This window comes from Borostomias antarcticus, assembly GCF_949987555.1.
Source record: "Borostomias antarcticus genome assembly, chromosome: 4".
NCBI lineage: Eukaryota > Metazoa > Chordata > Actinopteri > Stomiiformes > Stomiidae > Borostomias > Borostomias antarcticus.
The window spans coordinates 32,054,494-32,081,993 of NC_140237.1; the positions used below are offsets into that span (position 1 = coordinate 32,054,494).

At 51.3% G+C, this 27,500-nt stretch overlaps 1 protein-coding gene across 1 annotated transcript in view; it reads left to right on the forward strand.

Moving 5' to 3' along the window:
• Positions 1–27,500, forward strand: part of LOC311308495 (elongation factor-like GTPase 1) — a gene marked incomplete at its 5' end in the record, with an annotated part of 65,045 nt that overhangs the window by 35,184 nt on the left and 2,361 nt on the right. Inside the window, 7 exons of the mRNA XM_084437456.1 lie at positions 4,085–4,216; positions 4,855–5,002; positions 17,193–17,322; positions 17,607–17,733; positions 17,905–18,109; positions 18,375–18,868; positions 20,399–20,583. Of these exons, the coding sequence (XP_084293582.1) occupies positions 4,085–4,216; positions 4,855–5,002; positions 17,193–17,322; positions 17,607–17,733; positions 17,905–18,109; positions 18,375–18,868; positions 20,399–20,583 (1,421 nt within the window). The remainder of the gene's footprint in view (positions 1–4,084; positions 4,217–4,854; positions 5,003–17,192; positions 17,323–17,606; positions 17,734–17,904; positions 18,110–18,374; positions 18,869–20,398; positions 20,584–27,500) is intronic.

Here is a 27,500-nt window from a genome sequence, read left to right on the forward strand (position 1 = left end):
GAGAGGGAGAGGGGAACAGAGGAGAGGGAGAGAGGGAGAGGGGAACAGAGGAGAGGGGGAGAGAGGGAGAGGAACAGAGGAGAAGGAGAGGGGGAGAGGGAGAGGGGAACAGAGGAGAGGGGAACAGAGGAGAGGGAGAGGGGAACAGAGGAGAGGGGGAGAGAGGGAGAGGAACAGAGGAGAAGGAGAGGGGGAGAGGGAGAGGGGAACAGAGGAGAGGGAGAGGGGAACAGAGGAGAGGGGGAGAGAGGGAGAGGGGAACAGAGGGGAGGGGGAGAGAGGGAGAGGGGAACAAAGGAGAGGGAGAGGGGGGGAGAGGGGAACAGAGGAGAGGGAGAGGGGAACAGAGGAGAGAGGGGGAGAGAGGGAGAGAGGGAGAGGGGAACAGAGGAGAGGAAGAGAGGAACAGAGGAGAGGGAGAGGGGGAGAGAGGGAGAGGGGAACAGAGGAGAAGGAGAGGGAGAGGGGAACAGAGGAGAGGGAGAGGGGGAGAGAGGGAGAGGGAAACAGAGGAGAGGGAGAGAGGGAGAGGGGAACAGAGGAGAGGGAGAGGGGGAGAGAGGGAGAGGGGAACAGAGGAGAGGGAGAGAGAGGGGACAGGAAAGAGACGGGGAGCGGGTGGTGGTGGAGGAGTTGGAGAGAAGGCATGTGTGAGGTGAAGAGAGAGGGAGAGAGAGAGAGAGGGAGAGAGGGTGGTGGAGAGAAGGCATGTGTGAGGTGAAGAGAGAGGGAGAGCGAGAGGGGGAGAGAGAGGGAGAGAGAGGGAGAGAGGGTGGTGGAGAGAAGGCATGTGTGAGGTGAAGAGAGAGGGAGAGAGAGGGGGGGAGAGGGGTAGAGAGGGGAAGGAGAGAGAGGGGGAGAGAGAGAGGGGGAAGAGAGAGAGAGGGAGAGAGGGTGGTGGAGAGAAGGCATGTGTGAGGTGAAGAGAGAGGGAGAGAGAGGGGGGGAGAGGGGTAGGAGAGGGGGAAGGAGAGAGAGGGGGAGAGAGAGAGGGGGAGAGAGAGAGAGGGAGAGAGGGTGGTGGAGAGAAGGCATGTGTGAGGTGAAAAGTTGAAGAGTGGCAGGATTTATGTAGGAATCATTAAAACCACCATCTGAAGTTGACAATCGGAGCTCAGTTTGTTGTTGAAAGAGCACTTTAATTTAGGCCAGAGCTCGGCCTACCCCCACAGTGCCCCACGAGGTGTGTGTGTGTATATGTGTGTGCGTGTTTGCTGGGAATGTGCGTTTTTAGTGTGTGTGTGTGTGTGTGTGTGTTTGTGTGAGCACAGGAAGCTATCAGCAATAGAATAAACACCATGGTGTGTTGAGAGAGGTGTGTGTATTAGAAGTGAATTTGTGTGTGTGCGCACATCTGTGTGTGTGTGTGTGTGTGTGTGTGTGTGTGTGTGTGTGCGTGCGTGCGTGTGTCTGAGGGAGTTCCTTGGAGGAGACACAAAAGGAAGCGTGTGTGTGTGTGTGTGTGTGTGTGTGTGTGTGTGTCTGTGGGTGTGTGTGTGTGTGTGTGTGTGTGTGCGTGCGTGCGTGCGTGTGTCTGAGGGAGTTCCTTGGAGAAGACACAAAAGGAAGCGTGTGTGTGTGTGTGTGTGTGTGTGTGTGTGTGTGTGTGTGTGTGTGTGTGTGTGTGTGTGTGTGTGCGTGCGTGCGTGCGTGTGTCTGAGGGAGTTCCTTGGAGGAGACACAAAAGGAAGCGTGTGTGTTTAGGATCGTCCTACAGGCCCTGAATGAGTCATCAGATCCAGTATCATCTCTAGAAGAAACCGGGCTCTGCTACTGCAGCCCTGGGGTTAAATAAGTTGATAGTTCCACCCTATTCTTCCTCAACCTGTACTGAACACAACAATCAGTTTGTAGGTTTTTATCTTTTCATATTTTTTATTTAACCTTTATTTAACCAGGTAAAGAAGCTTGAGATCAAATAACTCTTTTTCAAACAGCTGACCAGATCTTTCTAGTGTGTTTCTATGTACTGTATTGTATTATCCTGTCTGGTCTGCTTGCAGTAGAACCAGTAGCCCCTCGGGGGCAGATCAAGTTGAGTTCACACCCAGGTGGTGAAGTAAGTGGTGCAGGTTGTATGAGCAATCCCTTCTACTGTCTGCTGTTGTGCAACGGTATTTGGTCTAAATCACCAGCACGCACGCACACACACACACACGCGAAAAGACGGACACACACACATATGACATGTATAGAAGCAGCTGCAGTGGTTAAAAAGGGGTGATAGAGTCAGAATAAGGGAAGGACAGAGAGAGAGAGAGAGAGAATCAGTTTTATAGCCCGGTAGGTTTTTCCACATACTAGGTGTTTGTTCTGGTCGGTGCATAACATGGGTAGACAGCATTAGACAGGGTGCAAGGGCTAGACAGGACAGTGTAAATTACAGTGCAAAATACAAAATGGTGTGCAATACACAGTATACTGTGCGTATAATGTGTTTATGTGTGTGCAATGTTCGTATACACTTTGTGTGCTGCTGTGAAATGTGTGTGTAGTGTGAGCCTATGTACAGTACTAAGAGGGTGGAAGCACTCTTTGTCTGAGAGGCTGTGTGTGTGTGTGTGTGTGTGTGTGTGTGTGTGTGTGTGTGTGTGTGTGTGTGTGTGTGTGTGTGTGTGTGTGTGTGTGTGTGTGTGTGTGTGTGTGTGTGTGTGTGTGTGTGTGTGTGTGTGTGTGTGTGTGGCTGCAGCTGAGAGGGAGCGCTGATTGTGTCTGGAACAAAGAGAGACACACTATCCTCTCCTCCCCCCTCCTCTCTCTCTCTCTCTCTCTCTCTCTCTCTCTCTCTCTATTCAAATGCTACTCTGATCTGAGGCCAGTCTTCCATAGCTGGTTAGGCTATACGACACTTTACAATGTAACAGTTAGCATTGATCTTGGTTAAATCAAAACAAACTTTATTTATATATAGCGCATTTCATACACAGAGGCAATGCCATGTGCTTTACATACCCAGTCCAGTCCAGCCAGCCTAGATTAACCTAGCCTAGTCCAGCCCATCCCAGCCAGCGTAAAGTAGCCTAGCCTAGCCTTGCCCAGCCCAGCCCAACTCAGCCCAGCCCAACCTAGCCTAGCCTAGCCCAGCCCACCCCAACTCAGCCTAGATTAACCTAGCCTAGCCCATCCCAGCCAGCATAAAGTAGCCTAGCCTAGCCCAGACCAACTCAGCCCTGCCTAGCCTAGCCCAGTCCAGCCAGTCTAGATTAGCCTAGCCCAGCCCACCCCAACTCAGTCTAGATTAGCCTAGCCCATCCCATCCCAGCCAGCGTAAAGTAGCCTAACCTAGCCTTGCTCAGCCCAACTCAGCCCAGCCCAACCTAGCCTAGCCCAGCCCAGCCCAACTCATCCCAACCTATCTTAGCCCATCCCAGCCAGCGTAAAGTATCCTAGCCTAGGGTAGTCCAGCCCAGCCTAGTACAGCCTAGCCTTCCCCTGCCCTGCCCAGCCCTGCCCAGCCCTGCTACAGCTATTAAAGACTTCATTAGCTCCAGGGCCACGGACTCTCCGACAGCAAGGAAATGACCTCTCTCTTTGTCTCTGTCTCCCTTACCGCCTGTCCTCTCCTGCCCCCTCCTCCCCCACTCTCTCTCTCCGACTGAGTGGTAGCTGGTCTCATTATCCATCTTCCTCCTCCTCCTCCTCCTCCACTCCCTCTCCCGAGTAGAGCAGAAAGAAGTACAGCTGTTTTAATGAGCTGCTACTTGCTACCGAGGCTAGAAAGAGATGGATTCAGCTGTAATTATTCTATTTGACCTCCTCGACCAGCGACCACGGGCACTTCATTGTCACGGGTGTCAGGATGATGTGGGAAGTGTCCTCGCCCCTCACACTCATATTCCCTTGGTGACGGAAATCATCCTTCAGTGTGTGTGTGTGTCTCCCCTCGCTTTGCACACGCAACTCACACACACACACACACACACACACACACACACACACACACACATGACCCCCATCTCCCACTCGCTATAATGATCAGGCCTTTTCACTCAAACGAATGCACCCACTTGTGGATCAAGCGTTATTTCGTGTGACGGCTTGTCTCATCTCCCCCCCCCCTCCCCCCTCCCCCCTCCCTCGCCAGGTATCGGCGGTCTGGAGGAGTGCGTGTTGAAGTCGGCGACGCTCTCCACCTCCCCCGCGTGCCCGCCCTTCACGCCGCTCAACTTCGAGGCCACGCCCATCGTACGCGTGGCCGTGGAGCCCAAGCACCCCGGTGAGTGTCGAGGGAGGGCGGGGGGGTGGACACCGGCGCTGTAGCGACGTCGGCAAGCCTCGGCCCCGGGTCGTCTGAGGGGAGGGGCTAATCTGGTCTCCGTACCCAGGCCTGCCCTCTGAAGAGCAGCCCTGATGTGTGTTGCGTTGGTCCGGGCGCTCAGGGCAGCGTGCGTGTGTGTGTGTGTGTGTGTGTGTGCGTGCGTGCGTGCGTGCGTGCGTGCGTGCGTGCGTGCGTGCGTGCGTGCGCGCGCGCGTGCGTGTTGACCTCAAATCCTCTTTAATTGTTGTTGTTTTTGTTGTTGTTTCTGTTGTTCTGTCTTGTTTTATGTGTCTCTCACTTTTACTGTTATGTATAACAAATATCTCTCTTTCTCTCTCTCTCTCTCTCTCTCTCTCTCTCTGTCACACTGGCTCTCTGTGTGCCCTGCTCCCGTGCGTACGTGTGTGTCTGTGTGTGTGTGTGTGTGTGTGTGTGTGTTCGTGTGTGTGTGTGTGTGTGTGTGTGTGTGTGTTTGTGTGTGTACGTGTGTGTGTGTGTGTGTGTGTGTGTGTGTGTGTGTGTGTGTGTGTGTGTGTGTGTGTGTGTGTGTATGTGTGTGTGTGCGCGTGTGCGTGCGTGTGTGTGCGCGTGTGCAGGTGAGATGCATAAGCTGGTGCGGGGCATGCGTCTACTGAACCAGGCTGACCCGTGTGCCGAGGTTCTGATCCAGGAAACGGGAGAACACGTCCTGGTCACCGCCGGTGAGGTCCATCTACAACGCTGCCTGGACGACCTCAGAGAGAGGTGTGTGTGTGTGTGTGTGTGTGTGTCCCCTCCACCAGTAATGGGTCATTCCAGGGGAACATGGTACATATTGTGATCCTCATGACCACAGCCTCTAGGCCTCAACCAAGACCGTTTTCCCCCCCTGAGTGACTTCGCTAGCTGACTCCTGGCAGAAGCTATTATATAGAATTTCACTGGTGAGAAATGTGAGTTGAGATGAGGCTCTGAAGACAATAGCGCCTCTCTCCTGCTCCGTCTCAAGTTCATTCCTCTCTGGCGTCTTTGAACAGCTCTTCATGGCGAGGGAGTGCCCTGCTCCTGGGAGTCTACGTGTCCTTTGATAGCACTGTTTGCTTAAAGGAGTAGGAAAGGGAAAATGCATGTTTAGCCCTGTTTTAAGGTTACTTATGATCATATACAATGGTTCAGATCAAAACGTTGACAAAACTAGCACTTTTGAGAAAGTCTGATAATTGCTCTACCACCGTTTTGATCATACAATGGATGTGGGTGGGCACCTTGAAAAATCATTCAAAAACATGTTAAACTCTCGATTTCAAAGACAAGAAGCTCACTGAGGGGGTAATTGGTGTCCGTTGGTGTTCTGACATCAAATTCGCTGCAAAGTATGAATCCTGTAGGGTTTTATTGATCATTTTATGAAATCCATTGACTTGTATTGAACTGTAGAGTAGGCAGCAAGCATTTTCAATCCATCTGAATCGTCTAATTAGTGGATTAGTAGCTGTGGTGGCACATTACATTACATTACATTACAGTCATTTAGCAGACGCTTTTATCCAAAGCGACTAACAATAATTGCATTTAACGTAGGAAGAGCCAATGTACTACTACTTGCCAGAACTCACAAGCGCATCTTCTTTCTAAAACAAGTGACTAAGAGCAAAATCTAGTGCTGAAGGCAAAGTGCAAGTAAAGTACAGTGCAATATAATATAATAAGTGCTTAGGTGGGAGGATTGTTGTAGTACTTCTTGAAGAGATGAGTTTTGAGCCTGCGACGAAAGATGGGCAGCGACTCTGCTGTCCTGACATCAGTGGGCAGCTCATTCCACCACTGCGGGGCCAGGACAGAGAAGAGCCGTGACCGTGTCGATCGACCGCAGGGGCCTTGGAGTGACGGGGCAACCAGTCGCCCTGAGGTAGCAGAGCGTAGTGGTCGGGAGGGGATGTAGGGTTTGACCATGGCCTGGAGGTAGGAGGGGGCTGTTCCTTTCATTGCCCTGTAGGTTAGCGCCAGAGTTTTAAACTGGATGCGAGCCGCTACAGGGAGCCAGTGTAGGGAACGGAGGAGGGAAGTTGTGTGGGAGAATTTGGGGTGGTTGAACACCAGGCGAGCAGCAGCTTTCTGGACAAGTTCCAGAGGTTTAATGGCTGACGCCGGTGCCCCCGCGAGGAGGGAGTTGCAGTAGTCCAGGCGGGAGATGACCAGGGCCTGAAGCACATTGCGCTTTTGTGGACATTTTTGTGGACCAATCATACCAACCAGCCGACCGTGCGAGCTTCAGAGCTTCTGGACTCTAAAAACCACACATAGGTCACACAAGTCTTATTATCTCTAATTTGAGATATAGTTAGTCTTCAACTTGGCAAACTCGCCAGGGACTTTTGAGTTAAATGAGGGGGGTTCCAAAACATTTTGTTTTGCTTCCAAAACAACAGTAGACTTTTAGTTTAATGTTTAATGATGTTTAATGAAATTCACTGATACAAGACACAAATCCTCTAAATCAGTCTCAATATATATCACATCATGTGAAATATACAGGCTTCTAGTGCCTCGGTCATTAGTAGCACCATCGGCATGCTATAGCCTACTAGAGGTACTGTTACTCTGAGGGAAAGCTGCAGGTAGTCTACGTAAATAGCAACAAATGTACAGACAATATATCCTCAAATTGATAGCTATTCAAGTGGAATGGTTTTTATATAGCCGACACAATTAAACTCGAATGCTGGCCAGGTCGCTGTCCTAGACTGGGTTAACTCTACAGTGAATTAGATAAATGTAACGGGTCCTTGCCATATGATAACATTGCTGAACATATCTTTTGTTTACCAGCTTCTCACTGTTTCAGAGCAAAAAATGTACATTTTCCTTTTTGTGAATCGTGGAGTTCCCACTGACGTTGGCGTGGGTCGTGGTGACTGAAGTCTCTACTAACTGAAGTCCCTACTAACTGAAGTCTCTACTAACTGAAGTCCCTACTAACTGAAGTCCCTACTAACTGAAGTCCCTACTAACTGAAGTCTCTACTAACTGAAGTCCCTACTAACTGAAGTCCCTACTAACTGAAGTCCCTACTAACTGAAGTCCCTACTAACTGAAGTCCCTACTAACTGAAGTCCCTACTAACTGAAGTCCCTACTAACTGAAGTCTCTACTAACTGAAGTCTCTACTAACTGAAGTCTCTACTAACTGAAGTCCCTACTAACTGAAGTCCCTACTAACTGAAGTCCCTACTAACTGAAGTCCCTACTAACTGAAGTCCCTACTAACTGAAGTCCCTACTAACTGAAGTCCCTACTAACTGAAGTCTCTACTAACTGAAGTCTCTACTAACTGAAGTCCCTACTAACTGAAGTCCCTACTAACTGAAGTCCCTACTAACTGAAGTCCCTACTAACTGAAGTCCCTACTAACTGAAGTCCCTACTAACTGAAGTCCCTACTAACTGAAGTCCCTACTAACTGAAGTCTCTACTAACTGAAGTCTCTACTAACTGAAGTCTCTACTAACTGAAGTCCCTACTAACTGCAGTGTGTGAAAGTAAAAAACACAAAAGCGAGTCGAGTCAAGTTGAGGTAGTAAAATGTGGTTGTAAAATGCCATAAGACACGCACGCACACACCCACCCACCCACACACACACACACACACACACACACACACACACACACACACACACACTGCATTAGCAGACTGACACATTCAACTCACACACACACACACACAGCCTATTCTCTCTTAAACATGCACATACCTACACACACACACACACTCCGTCAGTTTCACTCACTCCCCTGTGTCTGCGCCCGGAGAAAGAAATAATTTTGTTCAGCAAACACTGTGCAGGAATCCATTCTAGTTGACTTAATTCCAAGGCCTTCTTTGCCTGCGTTCTGCCAGTAAATGTGAAAGTGGGGTCTTGGTTGATATTCCAGGGATGGTCGGCCATGCATACACAATGTGCTCTGATCTGCAGTCAGGAATGTGTTCACGATACTTCTTCAAACCTTTCTCTATACTCAAGTTACACATTGAGGTGTGAACCTCATTTTCAAGTGTGTTGAGTTCTCAATAAAGAAATACAGTCAGTAATACACAGTCACATATATAGACATATAAAAACATTACGAGATAAAGTATAAAATGAAGTAATGACGAATTAATTAACTAAAACAATTACAAACAGAAATACAATAGTCCATAATCAGAGTCCTGAATTGTCCATGAGAAGGAAGTGATTCCAATTCCAAGAACTAGTACTTGGAATACTTCAGACTAGGGCTGGGGTAAAAAAAATCGATTAATCGATTCTGAATCAAATGATTCAGAATCGATTCATGAATCCCAAAATCGATCTTTTATTTAATGAATGAATTAATAAATGAAGGAATGAATAGTTCATTAATTCATTCAATTATTCATTCAATCATTCATTTTTGGAAATCAGTATCGATACCCAGCCCTAGTATTGATGTGTTGCATAACTTGACAGTCATGTAATTAAGGTTACAGCTATAAAAAAAACGGTTTTAGTAACACTAACTGAATCGATATTGAATCGAATCGAATTGAATTGTGATAATCGATTCTGAACCTTGTGAATCGGAATCGAATCGATTCTTGAAATTCGAATCGATACCCAGCCCTACTTCAGTCTGCAGATGAGCAGAGGGGAGCAGAGAACTGGGCAGGGAGAGAGGCTTGCTAGACCTCCGGTGGACAGGTGTGGGCAGGAGGGGGGTAGGAGGGGGGCAGGAGGGGGGCAGCCATGGCTCCGAGCGGCTCGGAGGTCCCGGTCATCACTGCTGCTTGTGTTCCTCACTCTGTCAGTCCCTCACTGTCCCACTATGTCAGTCCCCCACTGACCCACTCTGTCAGTCCCCCACTGACCCACTCTGTCAGTCCCTCACTGTCCCACTCTGTCAGTCCCTCACTGACCCACTCTGTCAGTCCCTCACTGACCCACTCTGTCAGTCCCTCACTGACCCACTCTGTCAGTCCCTCACTGACCCACTCTGTCAGTCCCTCACTGACCCACTCTGTCAGTCCCTCACTGACCCACTCTGTCAGTCCCTCACTGACCCACTCTGTCAGTCCCTCACTGACCCACTCTGTCAGTCCCTCACTGACCCACTCTGTCAGTCCCTCGGTAATTCACTCTGTCTTTCGCTAACTCTCTCTCATTCTCTCTGTCGCTCACTAACTCTCTCTGTCCCTCACTAACTCTCTCTCTCACTCTCTCTGTCCCTCACTAACTCTCTCTCTCTCTCTCTGTCCCTCACTAACTCTCTCTCTCTCTCTTTGTCCCTCACTAACTCTCTCTCTCTCTCTCTCTGTCCCTCACTAACTCTCTCTCTCTCTCTGTCCCTCACTAACTCTCTCTCTCTCTCTCTCTGTGTCCCTCACTAACTCTCTCTCTCTCTGTCCCTCACTAACTTTCTCTCTCTCTCTGTCCCTCACTAACTCTCTCTCTCTCTCTCTGTCCCTCACTAACTCTCTCTCTCTCTGTCCCTCACTAACTCTCTCTCTCTGTCCCTCACTAACTCTCTCTCACTCTCTCTGTCCCTCACTAACTCTCTCTCTCTCTCTGTCCCTCACTAACTCTCTCTCTCTCTCTGTCCCTCACTAACTCTCTCTCTCTCTCTCTCTGTCCCTCACTAACTCTCTCTCTCTCTCTGTCCCTCACTAACTCTCTCTCTCTCTCTGTCCCTCACTAACTCTCTCTCTCTCTCTCTCTCTCTCTCTCTCTCTGTCCCTCACTAACTCTCTCTCTCTCTCTCTCTGTCCCTCACTAACTCTCTCTCTCTCTCTCTCTCTCTCTGTCCCTCACTAACTCTCTCTCTGTCCCTCACTAACTTTCTCTCTCTCTGTCCCTCACTAACTCTCTCTCTCTGTCCCTCACTAACTCTCTCTCTGTCCCTCACTAACTCTCTCTCTCTCTGTCCCTCACTAACTCTCTCTCTCTCTGTCCCTCACTAACTCTCTCTCTCTCTCAGTGGCTCACTCCCGTTCTCTCTCAGTCCCTCACTAACATAAACACACACAAACAGTTGTGTTTTCTGTATGTGAGCGTATTATTCTGCTCTTTGCTCCCTTGCAGCTGGTAAGTACAAGGTTGAGGATTCACTTCTCATTGGACTTGTTTATTTATCTTGGATTTCCAAATACTCGCACAGCGAGAGGCCAGAATGTGTGCTCCTAAATGTTTTGTTTGGGCAAGCTAAGTTGGCTATGTGGCTAACATGTAGGGACCTGGAGAGAGGGGGCGGACCAGTGGACCAGGTCCAGATGTTGAAGGGCATGGTCTCTACGCGCCTTGGGGTGGAGTTGGCTTTTCTTTCTTTTTTTTTGCTGATAAGCGACGTGGATGAGCGTGAGAGGGCGTGGCGTCTGCGAGGGCCGATCTGGACTGTTGGGGTGGATGGTCTACATGCTCGTTTGTAATTATGTGCTTATCTGTGTGTACCGAATATTACTGTGTGTGTGTGTGTGCGTGTGTGTGTGGAGTGCATGTAATTGTATGGTTTTAACATCTTTAGTGTGTTTATTGTGAGGTCTCTCTCTCTCTCAGTCCCTTGCTAACTCGCTCTCTCACCAGTCTCTCAGCTTCATGATGTCATCTCAGGCTGCTCAGACCAGCGAACGGCCGAGCGAGGATGTTTATAAATACCTCCATCCCGTAAGCCAGTGGGTCAGGCAGGGTAGCCAGGGCAGGGTAGCCAGGGCAGGGTAGCAAGGGCAGGGTAGCCAGGGCAGGGTAGCCCAGGCAGGGTAGCCAGGGCAGGGTAGCCAGGGCAGGGTAGCCAGGGCAGGGTAGCCAGGGCAGGGTAGCCAGGGCAGGGTAGCCAGGGCAGGGTAGCCAGGGTAGGGTAGCCAGGGCAGGGTGGGCAGGGTAGCCAGGGCAGGGTAGCCAGGGCAGGGTAGCCAGGGGCAGGGTAGCCAGGGTAGGGTAGCCAGGGCAGGGTAGCCAGGGTAGGGTAGCCAGGGCAGGGTAGCCAGGGTAGGGTAGCCAGGGTAGGGTAGCCAGGGTAGGGTAGCCAGGGTAGGGTAGCCAGGGTAGGGTAGCCAGGGTAGGGTAGCCAGGGCAGGGTAGCCAGGGCAGGGTAGCCAGGGCAGGGTAGCCAGACGAGCTGTGGAGCTCAGACCTCATACCCTAACAGCCACGCAACGAGACGAAGCCCCACAGACAATCATAACAACGTTCTAAGCCGCGGCCCATCCGCAGTGACAGATTAACATTTTGATAATGGTAATGTTTTGCATCATCAGACCGCAACCCTAGTTCTGCAATTCGTGTCGCGCAAAAGACGAGCAAAGCCCCTCGCACTAATTCAGAGTCGCTGCTTATCCACGACCAAGAGAGCTCGAGGGTCACGGCAGGAAGGCGGATAGGGAGACGCGGGCGGGGGGGGTGGCGTGGGGATGCCCACGAGGACCGCGATTGCTCTGATTCCCGGCTGACCCCGTTGTGACATCACTCCCAGAGCCGACGGGCCGGCGGCCGTTCGCACGCCGCGCTCAGAAGGAGGTCAGTCGCGCTCGGCCCCGCCCCTGCGGCACGTGCCTGTGACATCACAGGTCCGGGATCTCTTAAGGCCGCCGCGCTCGCGCCCTCTCAGGCGCACTCTTTGTCCTGGTAAGTGGGTCAACTGCCAAGTCATCTGATCCTGAGCACGTTAAGCAGCGCCGGGGTGATGTCGTTAGTCGGGTCCAGCTGGCCTGCTTTCTAGAACTCTACTCTGCTCTGCTCTGCTCTACTCTGCTCTACTCTGCTCTAGTCTGTTCTAGTCTGCTCTACTCTAGTCTGTTCTAGTCTGCTCTAGTCTGCTCTGCTCTAGTCTGCTCTAGTGTGCTCTGTTCTAGTCTGCTCTAGTCTGCTCTAGTCTGTTCTAGTCTGTTCTAGTCTGTTCTAGTCTGCTCTAGTCTGCTCTAGTCTGTTCTAGTCTGTTCTAGTCTGCTCTAGTCTGTTCTAGTATGTTCTAGTCTGTTCTAGTCTGTTCTAGTCATGTTCTAGTCTGTTCTAGTCTGTTCTAGTCTGTTCTAGTCTGCTCTAGTCTGTTCTAGTCTGCTCTAGTCTGTTCTAGTCTGCTCTAGTCTGTTCTAGTCTGTTCTAGTCTGCTCTAGTCTGCTCTTTGCTCTGTTCTACTCTACTGCTGTTGTCTACTCTCCTCTGTCCTGCTCTGCTCTACTATTGTACTCTACCGTGTTCTACTCTACTCTACTCCACTACTCTGCTCTGCTCTACTCTACTCCACTCCACTACTCTACTCTACTCTACTCTACTCTACTCTGTTCTACTCTACTCTGCTACTCTGCTCTGCTCTACTCTACTCTGTTCTACTCTACTCTGCTACTCTGCTCTGCTCTACTCTACTCTGTTCTACTCTACTCTGCTCTGACCTACTCTACTCCACTAATCTACTCTACTCTACTCCACTACTCTACTCCACTACTCTACTCTACTCTACTCTACTCCACTACTCTACTCTACTCTGCTCTACTCTACTCCACTAATCTACTCTACTCTACTCCACTACTCTACTCTGCTCTGCTCTACTCTACTCTACTCTACTCCACTACTCTACTCTGCTCTGCTCTGCTCTGCTCTGCTCTGCTCTGCTCTGCTCTACTCTACTCTGTTCTACTCTGCTCTGCTCTACTCTACTCTGTTCTACTCTACTCTGTTCTACTCTACTCTGCTACTCTGCTCTGCTCTACTCTACTCTGTTCTACTCTGCTCTGCTCTGCTCTGCTCTACTCTACTCTACTCCACTAATCTACTCTGCTCTACTCCACTACTCTACTCTGTTCTACTCTACTCTACTCCACTACTCTACTCCACTACTCTACTCTGTTCTACTCTACTCTACTCCACTACTCTACTCTGCTCTACTCTACTCCACTAATCTACTCTGCTCTTCTCTACTCTACTCTACTCTGTTCTACTCTACTCTACTCCACTAATCTACTCTACTCTACTCTTCTCTACTCCACTGTCCTCCTCAGTGCTGATGCAGATCTGCTCAGGAAGCCTCCAGATCACCTCTACATGTCAGCGTTGCCGTAGTCAAATCACTTCCTGTCTGCACAGTCATGTTTCTACAACTCACACGCTCCTCCAAGAATAAACAGATCAGGAGAGAGAGGGGGGGGCAGGATGGGGGAGCCGTGTTAGACGAGCAAATACCACCCCAGCATCAACACCCTGAATTAGTGATGGCTTGTTGAAATATTAACTAACTCCACACCACTCTGAAAAATGGATTAGAAATGTCTCTGCGTCAAGTAGCGTGTGATGTTCAGGTTGAGCTTGTTGAGGCAGGAGGGGTAGGTAGGTAGGATAGGTAGAGAGGTAGGTAGGGTAGGGAGGGAGGGAGGGAGGGAGGGAGGGAGGGAGGGAGGGTAGGGAGGGAGGGAGGGAGGGAGGGAGGTAGGTAGGTAAGATAGGTAGAGAGGTAGGTGAGGGAGGGAGGGAGGGAGGGAGGGAGGGAGGGAGGGGAGGGGAGGGAGGGAGGGAGGGTAGGGAGGGAGGGAGGGAGGTAGGTAGGTAGGATAGGTAGAGAGGTAGGTAGGTAGGTAGGTAGGTAGGGTTAGGTAGGTAGGGTAGGTGCAGTAGAAATGGCAATTCTCACCGAGGGAAAATATCCAACTGTTATCCCACATGACCTCATGGGTCTGGAGAAGGTCTCAGTAGAAAGACTGTGTGAGGTGATTCTAGTAAACATTACACACAGAGAGAGAGGGGGAGGGAGAGAGAGAGAGAGGGAGAGAGAGGGAGAGAGAGAGAGAGAGGGAGGAGGAGGATCTGTTTTCCGTCCTCTTTTCTGATGGTCTGAATCTTAACAGGATTAGAGGCGTGCCTGTCCTGGGCCTGTCTGAGAATAGGACTACACCGTCTCAGCCTGCTGTCTGCCCCCCCTCATACACACACACACTCACACACTCACACACTCACACAGGGTTTATATAGGAGCTGACCCCGTGCCCTTAGGTCAGCCAGGGAGCATCCTTGCCCTGGACTGACAGACAACTCTGTTCATGACCCTGGCTGTAGCTTTGTCCTGCAGCAGAGAAGGGTTTAGTTACAGTTTCACGGATGGATGGATGGATGGAGGGAGGGAGGGAGGGAGGGAGGGAGGGAGGGAGGGAGGGAGGGAGGGAGGGATGGAGGGATGGAGGGATGGAGGGATGGATGGATGGATGGATGGATGGATGGGGTGGAGGGATGGATGGATGGATGAGTGGATGGGATGGATGGATGGAGGGAGGGAGGGAGGGAGGGAGGGAGGGAGGGAGGGAGGGAGGGAGGGAGGGAGGGAGGGAGGGAGGGATGGATGGATGGATGGATGGATGGATGGATGGGGTGGAGGGATGGATGGATGGGATGGATGAGTGGATGGGATGGATGGATGGATGGATGGATGGATGGATGGATGGATGGATGGATGGATGGATGGATGGATGGTGGGTGGATGGATGGAGGGATGGAGGGATGGATGGATGGATGGATGGATGGATGGATGGATGGATGGATGGATGGATGGATGGATGGATGGATGGATGGATGGATGGATGGATGGGGTGGAGGGATGGATGGATGGATACGTACTTTATTAATCCCGGAGGAAGTTTAGGCAGCCAGTATCTTAATACGACACTCAATTAAAAACACACAGTAAACATTTAGCAATGCACACAATAAAAACCAACCTGTATAAAGTAACTGCACTATACTGTACATAAACCTAAGACACTTAAAACTACAAGGTCCTGTTCATAAAAGATCCGTACAACAAAAGATCATGGATCAATAACTCCACCGTGCACAATGATTGCGTAATCATTCATCTACAGCATGGACGTCCTCCGTATCCAGGACCTCGGTACGCGCGCTGTCTTATCCTAAACTGACCCAGCCCCTGTCCAACCCTACGATCCCCACATGGGATGTGAGAAGCAGACCTTCCACTTGACCTCCGCCAACTCCTGTTTGTCAATATTATCGCTAGGCCACATGGCCGGGCCCGGGGGGGGGGGGGGCGGCCGAGAGCGTTTTTTGGCCCGCCAGACGCCGCTGGACTATCGCCGCATGACGTAGCGATCCTTGGCGCATGGGATATTTATGGCGGCGGAGATAGATCTTCCCGGGCCGCGGCGGACTGGTTTATAACGGGCCGACGCCTGCGGGGGAGATTGAAGAGCGCGAGCCGGACGGATATGACGGATGGGAATATACTGCGTTTGGCTGGGAGTTGTTCTAAGACCGGGTAATATCAGACGAGCACGTTTGCTGGGGAAATAAAACCCCCGCCGAGAAACTAAACGTTTCAGGCCGCGGTCTCTCCACAGCGGGGGGGGGGGTGGGGGGGGTCTGGTGGGCCTGGGTCCTGTGTGGTATCTCCTGCCCTGAGGTTTATAGGGGGCGACGTTACGACTGTGTGAACACGCCCGTAGAACCGTGTCTCTCTCTCTCTGTCTCTCTCTGTCTCTCTCACTGTCTCTCTCTCTCTCTCTATCTCCATCTCTCTCTGTCTCTCTCTCTCTCTCTGTCTCTCTCTCTCTCTCGGAGGATTTTGCACGGTGCTGTTGCTGTCAATGTCTTTGTTTCTGTGTTTAATCCTGATGTCAGGTCTACTTGTCCTTTCTGCACGGGGAGGGAAACAGTTTTTCATCGTTTTTTGGAGTGTGGTCGGCTCTGTGTTCTGCTCTTGGTCGGCTCTGTGTTTTTTTCCGTTTTTTTGTCTCGCATGTTTGTTTTGTTTGATGTGGTTTTTATTTTTCAAATGTTTATTTTGGGTTGCAGGTACAGTAGGAAGACCAGGGTGAAGAGTCAGATGTTTATTTAGGGTTGCAGGTACAGTAGGAAGACCAGGGTGAAGAGTCAGATGTTTATTTAGGGTTGCAGGTACAGTAGGAAGACCAGGGTGAAGAGTCAGATGTTTATTTTGGGTTGCAGGTACAGTAGGAAGACCAGGGTGAAGAGTCAGATGTTTATTTTGGGTTGCAGGTACAGTAGGAAGACCAGGGTGAAGAGTCAGATGTTTATTTTGGGTTGCAGGTACAGTAGGAAGACCAGGGTGAAGAGTCAGATGTTTATTTTGGGTTGCAGGTACAGTAGGAAGACCAGGGTGAAGAGTCAGATGTTTATTTTGGGTTGCAGGTACAGTAGGAAGACCAGGGTGAAGAGTCAGATGTTTATTTTGGGTTGCAGGTACAGTAGGAAGACCAGGGTGAAGAGTCAGATGTTTATTTTGGGTTGCAGGTACAGTAGGAAGACCAGGGTGAAGAGTCAGATGTTTATTTTGGGTTGCAGGTACAGTAGGAAGACCAGGGTGAAGAGTCAGATGTTTATTTAGGGTTGCAGGTACAGTAGGAAGACCAGGGTGAAGAGTCAGATGTTTATTTTGGGTTGCAGGTACAGTAGGAAGACCAGGGTGAAGAGTCAGATGTTTATTTTGGGTTGCAGGTACAGTAGGAAGACCAGGGTGAAGAGTCAGATGTTTATTTTGGGTTGCAGGTACAGTAGGAAGACCAGGGTGAAGAGTCAGATGTTTATTTTGGGTTGCAGGTACAGTAGGAAGACCAGGGTGAAGAGTCAGCTGTGCAGTTTTCTGTTGGGTCAGGCTAAGATGGCAGTGTATCTGAGCAGGAGGAAGATGGTCCGGGATGGTGTGGATGTTGATGTCACGGTGTTGTTTAAATGTATGTTACGGGCGAGGCTGTCAGCTGATTTAGAGTTTTTCATTTGTCTAATAATTTGGCAGAGTTGGACACGACGTGGTGTCTCAATCATGTGTTGTGCTCTGTGGAGGAGGAGGAGATGAGTTTTGGTCATACGTTGGTTTGATGTGGTTTGTGTGTCTTGTGTGTGTTGTAGTGTGTTGTAGTGTTTTGTATGTTTTGTTGATTGTGTTTTGAGTAATAAAAGTGGTTTGAAAAGTCTCTCTCTCACCTGCAGGTTCGCCAAGATTGAGATCACGGCGTCCAAGCCTATCATCCCGTTCAGGGAGACGGTGGTGAGACCGCCCAAGGTGGACATGGTCAACGAAGATCTGGGGAGACAGCAGAAGGTGGCCGTCATTCACCAGGTAGGACCGACACAGAGGGGGGGAGGGAGGGGAGAGAGGGATGGAGGGGGAAGGAGGGACAGAGGGGAGGGAGGGATGGAGGGAAAGAGGGAGAGAGAGGGAGGGAGGGAGAGCTTTGAAAGCCTTTTTGATAAACATTCGCACATTTTGCCCAAGCGCTGACCCTTATTGTGTTTTAGCACGGCCGTCACTGTGTGTGTGTGTGTGTGTGTGTGTGTGTGAGTGTGTGTGCGTGTGTGTGCGTGTGTGTGTGTGTGTGTGCTTGTGTGTGTGTGTTTTCCCAGGTGAAAGAGGAGGCGTCGCAGGCCCGCTTCTCAGACACGCTCCATCTGGACGCCAGCGGCCTGGTCACCCTCACCACCCCCAACAGACAGGCCACGGTGGGGGTCCGCGCCCTCCCCCTCCCTGAAGGTCAGACGCACGGCCAGATGGCACGGGGTGGGTGGGAGGGGGGGGGTAATCAATACACCGTGATTAGGACCCTCCGCGTTCGTCATCATTCAGCTTCTGCGTCGTCACCGGCGCCTAGGAGAACGGGTCTGACCTCTCCGGCGTGTTGTGGTTCTGGTTGTGGTTCTAAAGAGGTGACCCGCCTGCTGGAGGGGAGCGGGGAGCTGATCCGGACCCTGGAGCAGGTCAACCTGTCTCTGAGGGAGGGGAGGGTCATGGAGGTGAGCCCCCGCACGCTGGACGCCTTCGCCGGCCTCAAGGCCAGCCTGGAGAGACTGCTGCAGGGGAGGAAGTGGATGAACGCCGTGGAGCGCATCTGGGCCTTCGGACCCCGCAGGTAGCGAGGCGGCCCGCCGGGCTGGACCAATGGGGAGGGAGGGGGCGGGGCGACGCTTGGCTCATTTACACTCAATCAATCAATCAATTAAAGCTTTATTTGTATAGCGCATTTCATACACAGAGGCAACTAATGCGCAGAGAGCAAGGGAGGTGGGAAGAGGTCCCTCCCCTACATATTCCACTCCAACCGCACGTCTGCGGCTTCAGTCCAATGATGCTGTTGTTGTCATTGTTGTTGTCGTTTTTGTTGTGGTCTTTGTCAGGTGCGGGCCCAACATCCTGCTGAACAGCGTGGAGGGCTACCAGAGGCCGTCGGTGTGGCAGTGTCTGGAGAGGGGGGCGAGGGGGGAGGCGGGCCCCCAGGCGGTCAGGGACCTGGACAACAGCATCGCCAGCGGCTTCCAGCTCGCCACGCTGTCGGGGCCCCTGTGCGAGGAGCCCCTGATGGGGGTCTGCTTCTCGCTGGAGAGATGGGACATGAAGCCCCCCGCCCAGACACGGCGCCGGGAGGAGGAGGAGGAGGGGGAGGAGGGTTCCCGGGACGCCGAGGAGAAGGAGGGCGGAGCCAGGGCGGCGGGAGGGGCCGGGCACCGGGAGGAGGCGGGGCCGGCGGCGGTGGCGGACTGCTACGGGCCGTTCTCCGGGCAGCTGATCGCGGCCATGAAGGAAGCCTGCCGCCACGCCTTCCAGGCCAGGCCACAGAGGCTCATGGCGGCCATGTACACCTGCGAGATCATGGCAACGGCCGAGGTGCTAGGTGAGAGAGCGCGGCGCTCGCCAAAAGCACAGAGCGCTCTTGCAAAGCGGGGGGGGGGTTTTAAGTATTTTTATTGAGTTTCACATTTTTTCCATACACACATACAAACAAGACAAAAACAAAAACTGTCACAAAACAAACAAACAACAACAAAATAGCATTATAAAAGTACTTAACATCACACACCCTCTCATAGTTATCGTGCATCTTCACCAGCAAAGCGGGTTCAAACCGATTTTACACAAGTCCCGGTCGAGGAAGCTGAATGAAATCTTTATCTCAGAGTGAGTCAGCTCGTCTCCGTCATGACAGAAGCCCGGTTTCCTCCTGAGGATAGACTTGAGTCAGGCTGTTAGCGCTCGACAGCTGTCCGTTCAGAGCTAACCTTTCGTTGCGCGCAGAGAGAGAGAGAGAGAGAGAGAGAGAGAGAGAGCACGGCCTCCTGGGAATGCCGCACGGCCCTCTGGGAACGCCGCCTATGAGTGACGCGTCCCCCTGACGATGATGCAAGCGACCGCCCACCCGCGCCCTCCAGACGTGTGTGCGCCTGAGTAACGCTGCGCGCCGCCTCTCCAAATTGTCGTCCTTTGAAAGTCATTAAGAGGAAAATGAGCCTTGAAAGCCGTCGTTTAGGGTAAACAACGTGTCCCGGCGCGCTAGCGGGATGAACCGTCTACCCGGGAGACGCCCCCAGAAGCACTTAGTCAGCGGAATCGCCGGGGAGATTAAATGTGTTATTATAAGACAATTTCACAAACAAAATGAGTTTTTGTTCCCTTCACCGAGCTTATCAGCGGCCACGGTGGCTTCATTTGTCAGGCGCTGTGCTTGGCCAGCCAGTGTGTGGGAGGAGGCGTGGCTTGTTATTAGATTTGTACAGGAGGGGATGCACAGTAGTCCAGGACGAACAGCGTTAGCTTACAGGGGTGTGCAGATGCGATATGATCAAATGTTGTTTGCATAATACTATAAATGGCCATGATCAATAGCTGTATTAGATCATCTGTTTCAGTAGATTGCATCGATAGTTTGAACATTCGATTATAGAAAATGATAAAGGATACTTGCAGACTTTTCTCCTCTCCCCACTTCTGTAAATGACCCAGCCTTGGTTTATTGTGTGCATATGTGTGTGTGTGTGTGTGTGTGTGTGTGCGCGAGTGCATGTCTATATGTGTGTCCGTGTGTGTGTGTGTGTGTGTGTGTGTGTGTGTGTGTGTGTGTGCGTGCGCGAGTGCATGTCTATATGTGTGTCCGTGTGTGTGTGTGTGTGTGTGTGTGTGTGTGTGTGTGTGTGTGTGTGTGTGTGTGTGTGTGTGCAGGTCGTGTGTATGGAGTTCTGGGGAAGAGAGGGGGGCGTGTGCTCCAGGAGGAGATGAAGGAGGGGACGGACATGTTCATCATGTGTGTGTGTGTGTGTGTGTGCAGGTCGTGTGTATGGAGTTCTGGGGAAGAGAGAGGGGCGTGTGCTCCAGGAGGAGATGAAGGAGGGGACGGACATGTTCATCATGTGTGTGTGTGTGTGCGCAGGTCGTGTGTATGGAGTTCTGGGGAAGAGAGAGGGGCGTGTGCTCCAGGAGGAGATGAAGGAGGGGACGGACATGTTCATCATCAAGGCCGTTCTCCCGGTGGCCGAGAGCTTCGGGTTCGCAGACGAGATCCGGAAGAGAACCAGCGGCCTGGCCAGTCCACAGCTCGTCTTCAGCCACTGGGAGGTGAGGGAGGGTTCACACACACACACACACACACACACACACACACACACACACACACACACACACACATACAAACATACACACACACACATGTACAAACATACACACACACACACACACATGTACAAACATACATACATACATACATACATACAAGCACACACATACATACATACACACACACACTCACACACACAGCCCTGCTGTTCTAGGCGTGCTGGTTAATTAGAGCGCTTCCTCTAGGGATTCAGACAGGATCAAGGCTGGGAGACATCATGTGTCTCTGGGTGTTAGACCTGCTGTCTGCCCTGTCTCCATCCTCACACACACACACACCCCCCCCACACACACACACCCCTCACACACTCACCCCCCCCCCCCCACACACACACACTCAACCCCCCCCCACACACACACACCCCCCACACACACACACCCCTCACACACTCACCCCCCCCCCACACACACACTCAACCCCCCCCACACACACACACCCCCCACACACACTCACCCCACACACACACACACACCCCACACACACACACCCCCCTCACACACACACATACACACCCCCCCCCCCCACACACACACACACCCCCACACACACACCCCCCCCCCCACACACACACACACATACACACACACACACACACTCGCCAGACACTTCATGTTATATTGATGGGGGTGGCATTAAGATGAGTGGCCCAGACATTCAGTTGAGAGAGAGACACAGAGAGACACACCTCGGTTTGCCATCTTGACCTCACAGCGGAGTGAGTGCCCGGCCTCCACTGAGAAAGGCAGCTAGATAATGTGATTTCAGGACTAATCCAGCCCTTTAAGCTGGACATTCTGGAGGGCAGGGGATAAAGGCAGCCTTTGGAAACACCTCACGTGAAGACACGAGACACTGTAGGGTCCAGCCTCTCTCTACTCCCTCTCTCTCTCTGTCTCTCTCTGCTAGTCTCTCTGTCTCTGTCACTCTCTGTCTCTCTCTCTCTGCTCATCTCTCTCTCCCTCCTCTCTTGCTCTGTTATTTCTCTCTATCTCTTTCCCTCTCTATCTATCTCTCTCTCTCTGCTCTCTCTCTCCCTCTCTCTGCTCTCTCTCTCCCTCTCTCTCTGCTAGTCCCTCTCTCCCTCCCTCTTTCTCTCCCTCTCTCTCCCTCTCTCTCTCCCTCTCTCTGGGTAAGGATGGAGGCTGGACTATGATGTCACTTATGGATCCATATTGATTAGTTTTCCCTGTTATCCTGCTAGCATGCTGCATCCCACTCCTATGAGAACGTATTGGCTGTGCGTGCGTGCGTGCGTGCGTGCGTGCGTGCGTGCGTGCGTGCGTGAGTGAGTGTGTGTGTGTGTGGTCACGTTTAACCCAATGTCCCCACAAAAACAGTTAAACAAGAAAAATGGTGCCTCATGGGGACATTTGGAGGGTCCTCACAAGTCACAGGTGTATTTAGGGTCCAAGGTTAGGGTTTAGGGCTTGGGTTATAATTAGGGTAATTATAAGGGCAGTGGCTAGTTTCAGTGCAAACTAGAATGGAGAAGTAAGACGCCTCCTTCCCTCCACTAGTCTGGGGATCCACCTTGGGCAAGTGTTAGTACCCCCTAGCCCCCCTACCTGGAGTTACACGCAAAACCCTGATGGAGTACAACATAAGAGGAAGAGAGACCTGGCCCGGAGGAAGTCCGGGGCCCTCGTCTGGAGCCAGGCCCAGATGGAGGGCCCGCCTGCGAGCGCCTGGTGGCCGGGCTTACCAAGGAGCCCGGCCGGGCCCAGCCCAAAAAAGTGACGTGGAGACACCATCTCATCCTTCGTCCTGTGGACCGACCACCCGCGGGAGGAACTGTCGGGGTCGGGTGCGCTGCCAACTAGGTGGCAGTGAAAGCGGTGGGCACCGACGGACCGGACCCGGGAAGCAATGGCTGGCTCTGGGGACATGGAACATGACCTCGCTGGGGGGGAAGGAGCCGGAGCTTGTGAGGGAGGTGGAGCGATACCAATTACACCTGGTGGGGCTAACCTCCACGCACAGCACCGGCGCCGGAACCAAACTCCTGGATAGGGGTTGGACCCTGTTCTTCTCCGGAGTTGCTCACGGTATGAGGCGTAAGGCAGGTGTGGCTATACTAGCTAGCCCCCAGCTGAGCGCCTCTGTGCTGGAGTTCACCCCAGTGGACGAGAGGGTCGCCTTCCTGCGCCTTAGGACTGTGGGGGGGGGGGGGGGGGGGGGGCTCTGACTGTGGTTTGTGCTTATGCACCGAACAGCAGTTCCTAAGTGGAGTCCTCTTTGGGGCTCCTGCAGGGGACTCCAATGCACACGTGGGCAATGATGGAGAAACTTGGAGGGGCGTGATTGGGAGGCATGGCCACGAGGATCTGAACCCGAGTGGTGTTTTGTTATTGGACTTCTGTGCTAGTCACGGTTTCAATCAATCAAAGCTTTATTTGTATTGTCCATGACAAACACCATGTTCGAACACAAGGATGCCCACAAGTACACCTGGCATCAGAACACCTTAGGCCGAAGGTCGATGATAGATTTTGTTATCATATCATCTGATCTGAGGCCATGTGTTTTGGACACTCGGGTAAATAGAGGGGCAGAGCTGTCCACTGATCACCATCTGGTGGTGAGCTGGTTTCGATGGCGGGGGAAACCTCTGGACAGACCTGGAAAGCGTGTAGTGAGGGTGAACTGGGAACGTCTGGAGGAAGAGCCTGTTCGGAGATATTTCAATTGCCACCTCCGGCGGAGCTTCTCTGGCATCCCTGTGGAGGTTGGGGACATCAAGCATGAGTGGTCGGTGTTCAAAGCCTCCATTGCTGAAGCTGCGGCTGCGAGCTGCCATAGGTACCTCAAGGGGCGGTAACCCTAGGACACCGTGGTGGACAGCGGTGATCAGAGAAGCCGTCCTTCCGGGATATGTTAGCCCGGGGGACTCCAGAAGCAGTTGCAGGGTATCGACTGGCCCGGAGGGCTGCGGCTTCGGCCGTGACCAAGGCAAAGCAGCGGGTGTGGGAGGAGTTCGGAGAAACCATGGAGAAGGACTTTCTTTAACATTGCGTGGAAGTCCGGGTCAGTGCCAAAGGAGTGGCAGACTGGGGTGGTGGTCCCAATATTCAAAAAAGGGGACCAGAGGGTGTGTGCCAATTATAGAGGCATCACATTACTCAGCCTCCCAGGGAAAGTGTACTCCCAAGGTGCTGGAAAGGAGGGTCCGGCCGATAGTCGAACCTCAGATCGAAGAGGAACAATGCGGATTCCGTCCTGGTCATGGAACCACCAACCAGCTCTTCACTCTCGCAAGGATCTTGGAGGGGGCTTGGGAGGTGGGTTTGCAATTCGGTGAGCTGGGGATCACATCTCTGCTATTTGCAGATGATGTGGTCCTGATGGCATCATCTGCCTGCGACCTCCAGCACTCTGGATAGGTTCGCAACTGAGTGTGAAGCGGCCGGGATGAGAATCAGCACTTGTAAGTCTGAGGCCATGGTTCTCAGCAGGAAACCGGTGGTCTGTCCGCTCCGAGTAGGAATGAGTCCTTACCCCAAGTGAAGAAGTTCAATATCTGGGGGTCTTGTTCACGAGTGAGGGAACCATGGAGAGGGAGTTTGGTTGGAGAATCGGAGCAGCTGGTGCAGTTCTGCAGTCGCTTTACCGAAAAGAGAGCTGAGCCAAAAGGCAAAGCTCTCGACCTACCGGTTTGTCTTCGTCCCCACCCTAACCTATGGTCATGAAGGATGGGTCAAGACCGAAAGAAAGAGATCACGGATACAAGCGGCCCGAATGAGTTTTCTCCGGAGGGTGGCTGGGGTCTCCTTGAGAGATCGGGTGAGAAGTTCAGTCATCCGGGAGAGACTCGGAGTAGAGCCGCTGCTCCTTTGCGTCGAAAGGAGCCGGTTGAGGTGGTTCGGGCATCTAGTGAGGATGCCTCCTGGGTGCCTCCCTAGGGAGGTGTTCCAGGTGTGTCCGGCTGGGAGGAGGCCGCGGGGTAGACCCAGGACCAGGTGGCGGGATTACATCTCCACACTGGCCTGGGAGCGGCTAAAGATTTCCCAGGCAGAGCTGGTTGATGCTGCCAGGGAAAGGGGTGTCTGGGGCCCCCTGCTGGAACTGCTGCCTCTGCGACCCGACCCCGGATAAGCGGATGAAAATGGATGGATGGATGGATGATTAGGGCTGGGGCTAGGGTTAGGCAGTCCCCATGAGGATAGAGAAACGTGTGTGTGTGTGCGCGTGTGTGTGTTTCTTTGTTTCTGTGCAGGGGATTGTGTTTTCTGTCCCAGGGACGCCGGTCTAATTGGCCAAAAGGCCGAGAGCACCGTCTGTCACTAATCAGCATGCACAACGCTGCTCTGACACCCGGGAGATGATCACACACACACACACACACACACACACACACACACACACACACACAGCACCACTCACAGAAGCCGTTGGGCCTCATTCACCAACCGTTCTTAAGAGAAATGTTCTTCTTTAACCCCACTTGGGTTGTTTTCAGGAAACTTTTGACATTCACCAATGTTATCTTAGGTAAGAACAGAATCCATGCACTCAATTCTCAATTCTACAGTATAATATAAATATAATAGTATTTATAATATGTTTTAGTGATTCTTTTCATTATTTTACAAAGCACTGGTCCAGCTCAGAGAACTCTGGGAAAGCGTCCACATAGAACCCCAATATAAAAACATGCAGAACGCAGAACCCCAATATAAAAACATGCAGAACATAGAACCCCAATATAAAACATGCAGAACATAGAACCCCAATATAAAACATGCAGAACATAGAACTCCAATATAAAAACATGCAGAACATAGAACCCCAATATAAAAACATGCAGAATATAGAACCCCAATATAAAAACATGCCCAACATAGAACCCCAATATAAAACATGCAGAACATAGAACCCCAATATAAAAACATGCAGAACATAGAACCCCAATATAAAAACATGCAGAACATAGAACCCCAATATAAAACATGCAGAACATAGAACCCCAATATAAAAACATGCAGAACATAGAACCCCAATATAAAAACATGCAGAACATAGAACCCCAATATAAAAACATGCAGAAGAACAGATGCTCTTTGGTCCTATCCCTGACCAGGACCTGGACTGAGCACTTGGACTTGGACCCAGGCAGTGTTGGGAGTAACGCATTACTGTAACGCCAGTACTTTTGGCAGTAACTAGTAATGTCACAAGTTTCTTTTCAAATTAAAATAACACAGTGACAGTTAGTGAAATTGAAATGGGTTTGTTACTCGTGACTTTTGTGCAATGGACAAATAGCCTACATTTCCTATTTATGATCTAGCGTCGATCTCTACATCAACATTAAAGATAAAATCTGTGGTTTTTCGCTGTGTTAATTTCGTCCATTTCAAAATACCAGTCGAAATATATATATATATATATATTTTTTTTTTATCTTCTTCTTTTTTTTCTTTTTTTTTTAAAGCTGTTTGTTAACATGCTGTATGCTGTAAACTATCAGATCAAAAGCTTGAGAAGCTTCTTCTCTTGAGGTTTACCTACATTGGTTTGAAGGCTAGGAATGTTGTAGGTCACTGGCCAGACATGAGGTAGCCTAGGAGTTACTGTTAACCCATTGAAAGCTGGGTAGCCTTTGTTAAGCATTACACATAACAATAATTTTATTAATAATAATAATAATAATAATAATAATATACTATAGCGTGTGCATTAATAAGAGAACTGAAAAGTAATGCAAAAGTTACTTTCCCCAGTAACTAGTTATATGCAGTAATCAGTAAAGTAACTCAGTTATTTTTGAAAAAAGTAACTAGCAATTGTAACTACTTACTAGTTTTCAGTAACTTGCCCAACTCTGACGAGGCTGCCCACTGCTCCTGGCTGCCCCTGGAGGAGGACGGCTTGGATGGGAGAAACGTAGAGGACCAATTTCTCTGGCGACCGCTAAATGCATCATCAAATCATCATTATAAGAACGCAGGTGTGAACAATTCGCTGTTTTAAGAACACGTCATGCACCTGACGTAGACTTTTCTTAGGACCTTTCTCAAGAACATTTTTGAGACGAAACTCAGGGAGTCTTTGGTGAATGAGGCCCATTATACACATATTATCCCTGCTGCTCGTTTGACACGTCTCGTGTTTACTTTGAGAGATTCACAGATTACCCCTTTCCATGACATAAACACACATGTGCATTCAGCTGGTGTTGACACTAATAGCGTTTAGTACAGCCCGGTACAACTCACACACACACACACACACACACACACACACACACACACACACACACACACACACACACACACCACACACCACACACCACACACACACACACACACACACACACACACACTTCATGACCCTTCTGTCAACATTATAACCCTGACCCATGACCAATCCTCTCTCTCTCTCTCTCACCCACACACACACACCCGCACACCCCCTACCCGCACATTGTCACAAGTTCTTTGTCTTCTTGGCTGGTTAAAAGTTTGTCTGATCTCATTTCTGCTGCCGTGCCATTGTCTGCTGCAGGTCCTGGCCAGTACTGGTCAATAGAGGAGGACAATGGGGTTTGAGTAGTGTCCTCTCCTCTCCTCTCCTCTCCTCTCCTCTCCTCTCCTCTCCTCTCCTCTCCTCTCCTCTCCTCTCCTCTCCTCTCCTCTCCTCTCCTCTCCTCTCCTCTCCTCTCCTCTCCTCTCCTCCCCTCTCCCCTCCTCTCCTCTCCTCTCCTCTCCTCTCCTCCCCTCTCATCCCCTCATCCCCTCCCCTCTCCCCTCCTCCCCTCCCCTCCCCTCTCCTCTCCTCTCCTCTCCTCTCCTCTCCTCTCCTCTCCTCTCCTCTCCTCTCCTCTCCTCTCCTCTCCTCTCCTCTCCTCTCCTCTCCTCTC